A 13,180-nucleotide genomic window follows, 5' to 3' on the forward strand; every position below is an offset into this window, starting at 1 on the left:
TTTCCAATGCGCAGAGGAAGGCATTAACTTTTAATACTCCAGAGTTAGTGTTACCCCACCACACCTCTGTGCCATGTTGTATGTTTGTCCTTTCCTAAATGTTTGGTTAACTGTGTTAAAAGTGATTTTCTTCTTTAATACTTCCATCTAGAATTTAATTCCTATTTTTAATAGGTAACATTTCCACTTATTAAGTCTTCCACTCATTCATAATTAGCTGGCTCTTCTCCAGTTAAACGAATAAAAATAAAATAAATTTATTTCTCAATTTTAATTTCCCCTCCCCCTTTTTTCTTTTGCTTATTCACAGGCTAATTCCCCTCTCTAGCCAGTTTGGCTCCAGCTGGGTTTTTTTGTTTGTTTATTTTTTTTATTATTACTGTTTTTCTAGTGACTGCACCCATGGCATATGGAAATTCTCTGGCCAGATACTGAATCTGAGCCACAGCTGCAACCTACACCACAGCTGCAGCAGTGCCAGAACCTTTAACCCACTGTGCCAGCCCAGGGGTCAAACCTGCGCCTCCCTAGCAACCTGAACCACTGTAGCCAGATTCTTAATCCACTGCACTACAGTGGGAACTCCGCTGTATCTTATTTTCGTCTCTGAGTATTTCTGTTTTCCTGTATTCTGCCTTTAAAGCCACAGCACATGATTCTTTTCGCTTCTCTCTTCTTCAAAGACACTTGTTTTCCAGCTGTACTTTGCCCTTACATTTTTTTCTGTATGTCTTAACAGCTTTTGCTTTCTTGCTTCTGGAAGGTCTCTGTGGTCGTATCTCCTCCTCTTCAGCCCTTCTGTGGGTCCGGCACTTGCTCACGTTTCTCTCTCTGTCTGTTTATCTGAGTTCCTGCTGCTTGATATGATTTCCTACAGCTACAACTTTATCTTCTTCTTTTTCCCCCCCTCTTTTAGATACAATTTATTTATGTCTTTTTATTTTATTCTTTATGATTTTTATTTTTCCATTATAGCTGAGCTTTATCTTCTTTGCTAAAGTCTTAGTTTTATGAGCCAGAGCTGAGGATGTATTAAAGGCCAACACACTGTCTTAAATTTAATATCTCTGTCATAGTTTACCTTGAACATTATAAACATGAGTTTTCCATATAATAACAGATTCAAAATTGATAGAAAATACTGTCTTGCTCTTAAAGTGAAATCTAAAAAATAACAACAAGCACCCCCCACAGATTTATAGAAGAAGAGATCAGACTTATGGCTACCAGAGATACAGGGTGGGGGGGGAGGAAATTGGAGGAGGGTGGTTAAACGGTACAGAAGGCCAGTTGTAAGTAAGTAAGTACTAGGAGTATAGTGTCCAGCATGGTGTCCATAGTTAACACTGCTGTAGGACGTACAGAAAAGTTGTTGAGGGTAAATCCTAAGAATTCTCATCGCAAGGAATGTTTTTTCTTTTTTCTTAGTCATTGTGTCTACATGAGATGATAGAGCCGAACATATTGTCATCATTTCTGAATATACATAAATTAAACCATTGTGCTGTGTGCCTCACATGTGTATAGCTATGCATGTCAATTGCGTCTCAGTAAAACTGGAAAAAATTGATAAAAATCATAAATGTGTAGAAAAAATTGATACCAAGCTCTGCTAAGACAGATGTTCTTTACTGATGGAGAATGATTGATTCAGTATGTAACAGCCTCTTGATTGATTAGATAAAGATGGCCACTGGCTTCCACTCTTGTTTTTCCTGAAGTCTTCATTGTGGTCCCCAAATCAAAATACTCATCGTGAAGTCTTCGAGAATGAAATGAATCCTGAGCATTCCTCTGGTGATGCTTTTGAACCAGTGTCTCCAGAGTTCCATGGAAAAGAAGCTGTGAGGTGACTAACAAATTGTGTGACTCTGTACACTTTTAGGTAAAAACTTAATAAACTAAGCTGCAGCAGGGCCAAGCACAGGTCAGATATTATAGATGATGTGTTTTTGGAAGTTCCATCATCCTTAAAGACTTCTTCATAATTAGTAGCTTTGTGAATTTTTGCTAAACTAGGAGCTCTCCAAGCCTCATTGTCTTCATTTCTAAGAGATGTGTGATGCAGTTCCACAGTAAAATGCCTTCTTCTTGAGTAATTTAAAGAGTCAGTGAGGTAATTAAACAAATATGCCTGTTACATAATAGGAATGGGAGCTGTGTTCTAGATCCCCCTGGGTTTGAGGCCTGTGTGCAGGTGTATGGTAGAAAGTGGAAGAGGGAAAGGTGAAACGTTGAAGAAAGGTCGAAAGGTCGAAAGGCACAAATGTTAGGATGAGACTCTTTTGTGATGGTGGAAGCAATGAGAGTGGGTGACAGTGCATGATAAAGATCTGAGTATCGGAAAAACAGGTGATCAGTAAATCTAATTTAAGGAGTCCTTAAAGGATGCCGAGCAGGAGTATCAAGACGTAGAAACCTAAAGGGGGTAGTGTCAAGGACAAAGGGGATAGAGTCAGGGACAAAGGGGATAGGTCAAGGACAAAAGGGATAGAGTCAAGGACAAAGGGGATAGGTCAAGGACAAGGGATAGAGTCAAGGACGAGGAGCCTTACAAGGAGAAAAGAGTGATGAGGTTGTCCAGTCAGTGATGAGGTTTAGGAAACAAGGGCTGAAAAGTACCCATTGGATTTGGTAATTAGAACGTCACTGGTGACGTCACTGAAAATAGCTTTGGTGTTGTGGTCGAGTCTCAAGCTGTGTGTCTTAGGTTGGGAACAAAGGTGAGGTGAAGAGATGGAACAAAGGGTAGCGACTATTTTGATAAATTTGCCCTGGAGGAGGAGAAGGATTAAATAATCGCTAGAGAGGGCTCCCTGCCACTCCGTCTTCTGTCCTTCCTTTCTTTCAGTTGTAGCTCCCCCTTCATTTGCTAACTTACAGAGATCGCTGGACTAGATGAAAGGCCAAGCGTGATGGGAGTCTGAGCAGGTGTGTGCAGCTGTCTTTTGGGGGTGGTGCAGGCTTTTGCTACTGCCCTCTTCAGCTCCCCTGACCATGACTCCTCGGACCACTTTCCCTTAAACCAGGCGCATGTCCATTCTGCATCTCGGTTGGTGTTTCCACGTTCCACCCAAGAGCTCACACCAGATCCCTCCTTTGTGAAGTTTAGTTTCAGTCGTGAACTGGCGCAGAGGCAGTTATCATCGTCTGTGTTATTAGAAACTGTAGTCACCTCAGAGTTGCTTACTTTTCTTTCAGAATCAGAAATGTTAAAAAGGAATATAATGAAAAGCCTGAAAGAGTAAAAGCATTGCAAGGTAAAGAGAAAAACTTTGTTTTGATGTTTTTAACTAAAAAAAAATTTTGTTTCCTAAAAATACAGTCATAGGAGAAAGTTAGAGAATAAATGTGGATAAAAAGAAAAAAAATTAAGTTTCTACCATGAGGTATAGTTATTAAAGTACATATATTCAGAGTTCCCGTCGTGGCTCAGCGGTTGACGAACCTGACTAGCATCCATGAGGACGAGGGTTCAAACCCTTGCCTCCCTCAGTGGGTTAAGGATCCGGCGTTGCTGTGAGCTGTGGCGTAGGCTGGCGGCTACAGCTCCGATTGAACCTGGAAAACTCCGTATGCTACAGGTGCAGCCCTAGAAAAGACAAAAAGACAAAAGACAAAAAAACAAAAAAAGCCAAAACGTATTTTCTATGCATATATAAAAAACATTTTAAAATAGGATTATTAAAAAATAGGGTTAAAAATACTGGTTTATAATCTTTGCCATGGATTTGTCAAACTGAGCTTGGAGTATCACTGGAATCGTTTCTACTTTCTTAGGACTTTTCATCATCTTTGTTGGGCTGTGGATTCTCTTATTTTTAATTCTCTCCCAGTGCAATCCTGTATGTTTTATATCTTCGGAAGATTTCTTAAATATTTTGGGGGTACTAATGGAACTCTTTTGTTTCCCAAGGGAGTTGGATGATTTTTCGAATCTCAAGGGAAAATTGTCAAGTCCTAAGCATGCATATATTAAAAAGTCTGTGACACGTCTTGGGTTCCAGCGGACCTCTGCAGAGAGCGTGCCCACACTTTTGTGATGTGGCACCACGCTGCCCAGTGCCCGGGGAAGCTTTACCCTCCTCTCCTCACCGATCTTCCTTCCTTCCTTCCTTCCTCATGCGGAATAAACTACCCCTTTCCTTTCATACCTGGCCCTTCCGTCCCCAGCTCTGGGCCCCTCAGTGAGGCTGTTTCTTAATGGAAATAGAGACTTTCCTTTGTCCAGGAGGCAAATCCTCTGTTTACTCTGTTTTCATCCCTCAGAGCTTTGGCTGTATTCCTTACAAGTAAAGGTATATATTCTGTGACCTTCGAAGGATTGGGGTAGTGAGGAAAGTAGAGGTTTACACTCCCAGGCTTGAACCAATCTCTTCAGATGCATTGGTGCTTTGTCTTCATAAACAGACACAATCAGATGCTCGTAATTGTAGAGGGACATACTAAGCTACGAATGAGGTGAAGTGCTGAGATTCATTTTTCTCCTTCAGGTTTTTAAAGGCCTCGTTCATCTGAATGTAGTCCAACACCTAATACTCACGTTTTATTCCAAAACAGGCGCGTTTCTTGACATATATGAAGGACAGGTCCCTGCGATACTTGGACATGGTGGAGCTGGTAAATCGACACTGCTCAACATTCTTAGTGGTTTGACTGTTTGTACAGAAGGTGAGCACATAATTTTACAAAACAAGTTGGCTGATAAAACAGGTTCCCCAATCTGAATATGTGAAAGAAGAATGTTTCTCAAAAGCTGGTCTTTTACAAAGTTGAGTAATTTAGTTATGGGAAATATTTATTTTGTATTTACATAAATTAGAACCCTTGTAATCTCTATTCTGCTGTTATTTATCATTCCATGTATGCTTTGTTTTAGACACTGATATTTATGTCAAGAATAATCTGAATTTCTTGGAATTTCCTGGTGGCTCAGCGGGTTAAGGATCTAGTGTTGTCACTGCTGTGGTGGTATGGGTTCGATACCTGGCCCAGGAACTTCCGAATGCCATGGACATGCCCCCCCCCCAAAAAAAAAAGATAATCTGAATTTCTCAATATGTTAATTATGCAGTTATAAAATGTGAAATTTCTTCAGTGAATATCCTATATTATCATTCTGCATAGAATTAATATCCTGGTGTTAAATATTTTTTTGTCTGTAGGATCAGCCGCTATCTATAATACCCAACTCTCTGAAATAATGAGCACAGAAGAAAGAAATCAGAAAGAACACTGGATTTTGTCCACAATTCAATATTCAATTTGATTTTCTTACTGTGAGAGAAAATCTCAGGCTATTTGCTAAAATAAAAGGGATTCAACCAAAAGAAGTGGAACAAGAGGTAGATGAACATGTTAGAATTGATGACTCTGAGAACAATTTTCTTTGTTTAAAGATTTTTAATTTTTTTATTATAGTTGATTTACAATGTTCTGTCAATTTCTGCTGTATAGCAAAATGACCCAGTAATTCTTTTTCTCATATTATCCTCCATCAGGCTCCATCACGAGTGACTAGACAGAGTTCCCTGTGCTGTACAGCAGGATCTCATTGCTCATCCACTCCAAATGCAGTAGCCCAAACTCCCAGTCCGTTCCATTTCCCTCCCCCTCCCCCTTGGCAACCATAAGTCTGTTCTCCAAGTCCATGAGTTTCTTTTCTGTGGAAAGGTTCATTTGTGCTGTATATTACATTCCAGATACAAGTGATATCATATGGGTTTTGTCCTTTTCTTTCTGACTTACTTCACTTAGTATGAGAGTTTCTAGTTTCATCCATGTTGTTGCAAATGGCATTATTTTGTTCTTTTTACGGCTGAGTAGTATTCCATTGTGTATATATACCACATCTTCTTAATCCAATCATCTGTCAATGGATATGTAGGTTGTTTTCATTTCTTGGCTATTGTGAATAGTGCTGCAGTGAACATAGGGGTGCATGTGTCTTTTTCAGTGAAAGTTTTATCCATATATATGCCCAGGAGTGGGATTTCTGGGTTATATGGTAGTTCTATATTTAGTTTTTGGAGGTGCCTCCATACTGTTTTCCATAGTGGTTGTACAAGAAACTGTTTTCTTAATTTGCTCCTGACCATATTTTTCTTCAACTGTTACTTTACTCTTTCACAAATAAAGCTTAATTACTGAAGCTCTAGAATAATTTCTTTCTAATTATTAGAGAATTAAGTTTGCTTAAGGTAACATATCTTCTATTAATGCAGGTATTTTTTGTTAGGTAAAAAGAGTTATAATGGAATTAGATATACAGAACTTTCAAGATGTCGTTGCTGAAAGATTAAGTGGTGGACAGAAGAGAAAACTAACATTTGGGATTGCCATTTTAGGAGATCCTCAGGTGAGAGAAAAAATATCTTGGAGATTAATTTGGGTCGCAGGATCTAAAATTCATATGAAAGTCCAAACTCTGTTTTAGTTGCCAAATGTGAGAGAAAATTTATAATAAAAACACAAGCCTGTTAGGGCTCTGGGGGTGGACCGTATTTGAATTTAGAGATCATACAGGTTTCCTTGTTACGTTCCACAGATCCTTACTCTAAAGCGGAAGATGCTTCCACACATCTTCTCCCTCATAGGTTTTGCTGCTGGACGAACCAACTGCTGGACTAGATCCTTTTTCAAGGCACCGGGTGTGGAACTTCCTGAAGGAGCGGAAAACAGACCACGTGATTCTTTTTCGTACCCAGTTCATGGATGAGGCTGACCTCTTGGCTGGTGATTCTTGATTTCTTTATTCTCACAAGTTATATGAGGATGTAGCATGAGTCTCTCTAATTTGATTTTAAAAGAAGAGAATCTTGTTTGCCATCCATTTGTGTGAGTGTATCTTAAAGACACACTTTGCCTTCAAAGAATTCTGATCCCCCATTGAGTTCCTAGACTCAGGCTTTATGTATCTTCCTGTCCATAACTTTCTTGACAGCCTACATAAATCAAAAATGCATTTGTGGAGTTCCTGTTGTGGCTCAGTGGGTTAAGAACCCGACTAGTATCCATGAGCTTGCGGGTTCCATTCCTGGCCTCCCTCCGTGGGTTATAAGGATCCAGCATTGCCTCCCTCGAGCTGCGGTGCAGGTCAGCAGCTGCAGCTTCAATTCGACCCCTAGCCCAGAAACTTCTGTGTGCTGCAGGTGTGGCCGTGAAAAGAAGAAAAAAGCACATATGTAAAAATTTGAAGCACCAGTATTACCATAGCTTAGAAAAAACTCGGGTGGCGGGGTAGAAAAAAACTTTTATCTGGGAAATTTTTTTTTTTTTTTTTTAGAAATGGAAGAAGAAGGAAGTTTGGATATACGCAGTGTAAAAGAAAAAAATCTTGTCTTTGAGCACGTGACGCTATGACTCCATCTTTTTAAAAAGATCTTCTCTAGTTATTTTGTGTATGTATTCAACAGTCTTATTATGGTCAGGCATAAATAATTAACTGACCTTAAACAAAGGCTAGGAAGAATTCTTTTTGAATATAAATTTGTAACTCTTTGTTGCTTTCTGAGCAGAGTCCTTCTTTCACTGAGTGAGATGTTGAGTGTGAAGACTGGAAAATTAGAGAATCTACAAGTATTTTCACCTGGGAAATAGTGGCAGGTGGGAAAGACTGGTTTCAGGGAGGCAAGAGTGTGTATGGAGAAAGAATTTGGAAAAAATGAAGTCAGAAAGGGACTCAGTAAAGGAAGAGAAATTGTTGCTATTTGGTTGTGCCATTTAAAACTATTCTGTTTTCTCCATGAAAGCCGAGGTAAAATAGACTTTACCTCTTTTTTTTTTTTTTTTTTGCTTTTTAGGGCTGCACCCATGGCATATGTAGGTTCCCAGGCTAGGGGTCGAATCAGAGCTACAGCTGCTGGCCTACACCACGGCCACAGCAACACTGGATCCTTAACCCACTGATCGAGGCTGGGGATTGAACCCACAACCTCATGGTTCCTAGTCGGATTCATTTCCGCTGCGCCATGACAGGATCTACAAATTGGACTTTACTTTTTATGTCAGTTATCTCCTACCTCCAAAGCCCTGTGTAACAACCACCTCCAAACTCAGAGCCTTACGGCAGTAAAGCACGCATTTAGTCCATGAGTTGGAGAGTTGGCCGTTCAGCGTGGGTTCACCTTGAGAGATGTTTGGATCTCCACTGGGGTCACTCACAGGTCTGGTGGTTGAGTGGTCACTGGCTAGGGTGACTTAGGTAACTCAGCCACCATGCAGGTGTCACGTCTTCCAGCAGGCCAGCCCACGCGTGTTCTCGTGGCAGTCACTGAGCCTCAGGGGAGTGAGACCTGGAGTTCCCTGGTGGCCTCGTGGTTAAGGATCCAGTGTTGTTACTGATGTGGATCAGGTCACTGCTCTGGTGCGGGTTTGATCGATCCCTGGCTCAGGAACTTCTGCATGCCATGGGTCTGGCAAAAAAAAAAAAAAAAAAAAAAAAGACTAAGACCTGACAGTGAACTGGAGATGGGCACTTGCCATCTGCCTGTGCACAGATGGAGTCCTGAGCCGCTGCAGCTGTCCATCCTCAGCCCCCCCTGAAAGGAGCCCAGGGTGGAGCTCAGGAGTGGGGTGCTCTGGCAGAACAGGTCTTCACATAGTTTGACTTCTCAGGAGACAACTTTATGAGCCAGTCCTTGCTTGTCCTGGTATCTAGAAAGCACTCAAATCCTTCGTGGTGATGTCTGTGTCCCGTGACTAGCAGGAACCCTCACGAGAGTAGCTTCGAACTTCTGTAAAATGTCTGCTTGTGGCATGTACCTCCCCTTCACCAAAATCACGTACACCCTGACCTTCGCCCCCCAACCTCTTTGGAGCGATTTGTCAGAGCTCTCGGCAATGCTGCCTCCTGGGCTGTAGTCTCATTTTGCCCCCAGTAAAACAACTCTCAGTGTTTGGTTGTGCATATTTACGTTGACGCAACCATAAGCCCACTTCAGACCTCCGCTTCCAGGGTCTGCTAGGGCTGGAGCAGGTCCCTTTGCCCCGGTGAGAGAACACTGCAAAGCTACATAGCCACCTCTGTGGCTAGAGGGAGACTTGAGGAGCTGGGCCAGCCGGGCAATGTCCGGTGCCACGGGCTCGGCCGTGGGGACGCGGTGTGAATTTCTGAGTTCTGCTTGAAGGTAGGCGTGGGCCTGAGAGGTGATGCTGCGCCCGGGGGCTCAGCTGTATGACCATTGCTCTCCTGTTGAAAAACCCAGCCTGTTATGGTCTCCGGAGGAGAGAACCTCCCCATACAGAGAGTTCACAGAATGTGTTCTTTCTCTCTTCTCAGATAGGAAAGTGTTTCTGTCTAAAGGGAAGCTGAAGTGTGCGGGGTCGTCTTTGTTTCTGAAGCGAAAATGGGGCATTGGATATCATTTAAGGTAGTGTATTCTGGCTGGCGTTGTTTTTAGCATGGGCGTATCAGCATGAGGGGTGACGGTTATACCCTGATTGCACGTAATCCTTTAGAGCTGTAAGAAACTCACTTCATTTGGGGCGGGGGGACTCAATCATACCACGTGCTATCTCCCTCACTAATATTTTCTTCACAGCATCGCAAGTCAGCTATACGCCAATAAAATGAAAAGCAAACATTTTTCGGTTGGTTCCCTCTTGGTTTTCAGCATGCAGATTTCTAAAAGTGTATTTATCTTTCAGTGTAACACTTTGTAGACTAATATTTATATGGAAAAACAGTCTATATTTATACCCCCCAAAGTAACTGATCATTTCTATTAGGACAGTTTGTCCTAAAATCTAAAATTATATTCCAAATCTGTTTGTAGAATGTCAGAGCTGATGATTGAAGTTGGCAGGGTATGCCTGTGGTATTTACATATCATTTAACCAAAAACTGTCTTTTCACTTCTCGGAGAAGTTCGAGAGACTCAGGCCTCTTTTGAAACATGAGTTTACGCAGGAACGAAATGTGCGGTACGGAGGGGACCACGTCCCTCGTTAGACGCCACGTCTCTGACGCCAAGTTAACAGCGGAAAGTGAAGACAAACTTGTGTATGGTTTGCCTTTGGAGAGAACAGACAAATTTCCAGGTAACTTACGTGTGATCACATAGAATACAGCCACTAGCCCATGATTATGCTGTTTGCATTTTCCGTTATTCTATCAGTTGTGTTCTAAAGCTTATACACATGAAACTATTTATTCGTAAGTCCTCTGCCTCCCATTTCCAACATGGTGAAGTGTGTTACCAGATGTGCTTTTGATGTGAGAACAGCTAAATTTTCCATGAATGTAGTTCACTGACGAAAACCCAGATTTGCTCTGTCGGCATTAACTGAAGCTTCGAAATAAATCTTCTCTGAAACAGCAGAAACTTTCAATTTCTGTTAGAGACACAGATTAAATATGATCTTATTTTATTTTACTTTTATTTTTATTTTTGTCTTCTTAGGGCTACCCTCACAGTATTTGGAAGTTCCCAGGCTAGGGGTCGAATCAGAACTGTAGCTGCCAGCCTACACCACAGCCACAGCAACACCAGGTCTGAGCTACACTGCAGTTCATGGCAATGCTGGATCCTTAACCCACTGAGCGGGGACAGGGATCGAACCTGCATCTTCAGGGATACTAGTTAGGCTCATTACCTACCACTGAGCCACAGTGGGAACTCCTAAGTACAACCTTGTTTTTAAAACTTATTTGGCATTCTCTTGTGGCACAACAGGTTAAGGATCCGGCATTGTCACTGCCATGGCTCTGGTCGCTGCAGGTTCAACCCCTGACCCAGGAATTTGCACATGTCCAAAAAAAAGAAAAAGAAAAAAAGAAAAAATTTATAAGCAGTTCCATAGGGTCTTGATAAATTATAATTTCAGTTATAATTATACTTGGTATAAAAATTTAGGAAAATAAAAAGAAGAAAATACAGTTTACCCCATGCTTAATGAGTTTTTAAGTAGACATACAGATAGGCATACTTTGACAGACACGCACATGGCCATAGCCATATAAGAGATTTTAGTTTATGAAGCTAAACGGAGATGTAGAATAATAGAATTGATTCCCACTTTATGGGAATGTTTTGCTTCAATTCCCGGCAGGTCTATAACATGAAAATATTTTTGAATTTATCTGTCCTGAGAAATCTTTAGAAATTAGTATTTTAGTGTACTCATTACTAATATTAATTGCATCATTTTCCTTTTACTCTCTGCTTTTTAGGTCTTTGCAGAGACCTTGAAGAGTCGTCTGACCAGGGCATAATGAATTTTGATGTTTCCATGACAACTCTGAGTGAAGTATTCCTGAATCTAAAAGGCGAATCAGCAGTTGATGAGCCAGGTATAACAATGTGTGTCTGGCAGAAAATTAAGGAAAAGAAAAAAAGAAAATGACCATGTATCCATTCATATTTGTTGATCTTTATGTGGAATTCTACCTAGAATGTATATGAGATATAAATAGGGCTGTCCCCCTTTTAAAGTGGCATCATTATTTTATATCCAGCATAATAAGGCAGATTGCTCTCTGAGATGTGTCCGCCTCCCAAGTCGGTTACAGTCTCAGCCCGTTGCAATGCCCACATCCCCCTTACCATCAGTGGCTAATGGCCTGTCTGCTTCTGTCTCTTACTTGCCATCCCCTGTAGGGATGTGTGCCTCCTTAGCTAACCAACGAATGCTAATTAACATCTTGAGGACACATAGTGTAATCAGATGTCGTCTTCTCTTACGTTGTAATAATAATCATCATCTGAAGAGATTAGAAGGCTACCATGTACCAGCAGCCACTGTGCTCAGCTGTTGGGTCACAGAGTCCTTAACTCCCGTGAATAACGTCACGATGCCGGGGAGACACCGGAGAGGGAGAGAGGCTGAGTGAGGAGCCGCAGCCCCGCAGCCGACGTGAGGCGTAGGTGGGAACGCCACCAGGAGGCCTCTCGTGGACGTTCCTAAAACCGCGTGAATTAGAAGTGTCCCTGAATGTCAGTCGTCGTCCAGGATGAACTGACCCTGTGGAGGAGACAGAGGAGTCGGTCAGACGACGCAGGGGAGCTTTTAGAAGCGCAGCTGTACCGCCTTCTCCTGTGCTTTTGTGTTAAGACTTGCTCTGCAAAAAATCCCTTAGTGAAGAGCTGCTGTTATGGGTATGAGAGAATAAATGCTTCGCAAGAAGCCTAAATTAATTTACTTATCCTCCCTGAATTAATTTACCCACTTGGAATTGGGTCCATCATATTCGTTTGAAGGAAAACTTTTTTTTTTTTTTTTTTTTTGTCTTTTTAGGGCCACACCCACGGCATGTGGAGGTTCCCAGGCTAGGAGTCGAATCAAAGCTGTAGCCGCCAGCCTACATCACAGCCACAGCAATGCCAGATCCGAGCTGCATCTGCGACCTACACCACAGCTCACAAAATCCTTAACCCACTGAGTGAGGCCAGGGATGGAACCCACAACCTCGTGATTCCTAGTCGGATTTGGTCGACCTTTAAGTATGGAAGCCTTGTGATCCTAAATTGGGGATGCTTTCACCCTCAAGGAATTTTCTTTTTCTTTTTCTTTTTTTCTTCTTTTCTTTTTATGGCCGCACCCATGGCATATGGAAGTTCCCAGGCTAGGCGTCAAACTGGAACTGTAGCTGCCGGCCTAATACCACAGTCACAGCAACCCCAGATCCAAGCCACATCTGCGCAGCTTGCAGCAACACCGGATCCTTAGCCAACTGAATGAGGCCAGGGATTGAAGCTGCATCCTCATGGGTTCTAGTCAGATTCCTAACCCACTGAGCCACACGGGGACTCCAAGGAATTTTCAGTTACTTTTGTGAGAAATGCAGTGTAGAACCCACCTACAATTGCATAAACCATCACTGAGTATTGTGCCTTAACATGGGATTTGCAAGAAACACCCATAAAGAAGGTTTCATTTTATTCCTCTGATGGTATTTGTGGGGAAAGACTTTAAGGAGGGCCTAAGTCTTAGCCTCCTGATCCTTGGGCTGGAGTTGGAGTTTGTTTCCAGGTCACTCAGAGTTAGTGTTTATTTAGTTGTCCAAGTCAGATTTCAAGCTTTGTTTTTGCCCTTCCTTGAAGAATTCTCTCATTTCTTTTCTAGGACTAGCAGTGCCTTTAAAGGACATATGTTAACGTCCCCAAATTAATCTTATGGTGTAAGGTTTTGGGGGTGTCCATTCCTCCATACTTCCACATGCAGAAGTCCATACCTTTTA

At 41.9% G+C, this 13,180-nt stretch overlaps 1 protein-coding gene across 1 annotated transcript in view; it reads left to right on the top strand.

Annotated features, from left to right (window-relative positions):
• Nucleotides 1-13,180, top strand: part of LOC100626206 (ATP-binding cassette sub-family A member 10) — a 46,935-nt gene that overhangs the window by 16,190 nt on the left and 17,565 nt on the right. The window contains 11 exon segments of the mRNA XM_084983165.1: nucleotides 1,681-1,849; nucleotides 3,202-3,260; nucleotides 4,561-4,671; nucleotides 5,166-5,215; nucleotides 5,217-5,345; nucleotides 6,239-6,358; nucleotides 6,597-6,735; nucleotides 9,281-9,371; nucleotides 9,902-10,041; nucleotides 11,174-11,293; nucleotides 11,601-11,829. Of these exon segments, the coding sequence (XP_084839291.1) occupies nucleotides 1,681-1,849; nucleotides 3,202-3,260; nucleotides 4,561-4,671; nucleotides 5,166-5,215; nucleotides 5,217-5,345; nucleotides 6,239-6,358; nucleotides 6,597-6,735; nucleotides 9,281-9,371; nucleotides 9,902-10,041; nucleotides 11,174-11,293; nucleotides 11,601-11,829 (1,357 nt within the window).

The sequence above is a fragment of the Sus scrofa genome, chromosome 12 (genome assembly GCF_054392235.1).
Source record: "Sus scrofa isolate SSC_HxYL_T2T_F1_AM1 chromosome 12, Sscrofa_HxYL_maternal_Yorkshire_Landrace_v2.0, whole genome shotgun sequence".
Classification (NCBI taxonomy): domain Eukaryota; kingdom Metazoa; phylum Chordata; class Mammalia; order Artiodactyla; family Suidae; genus Sus; species Sus scrofa.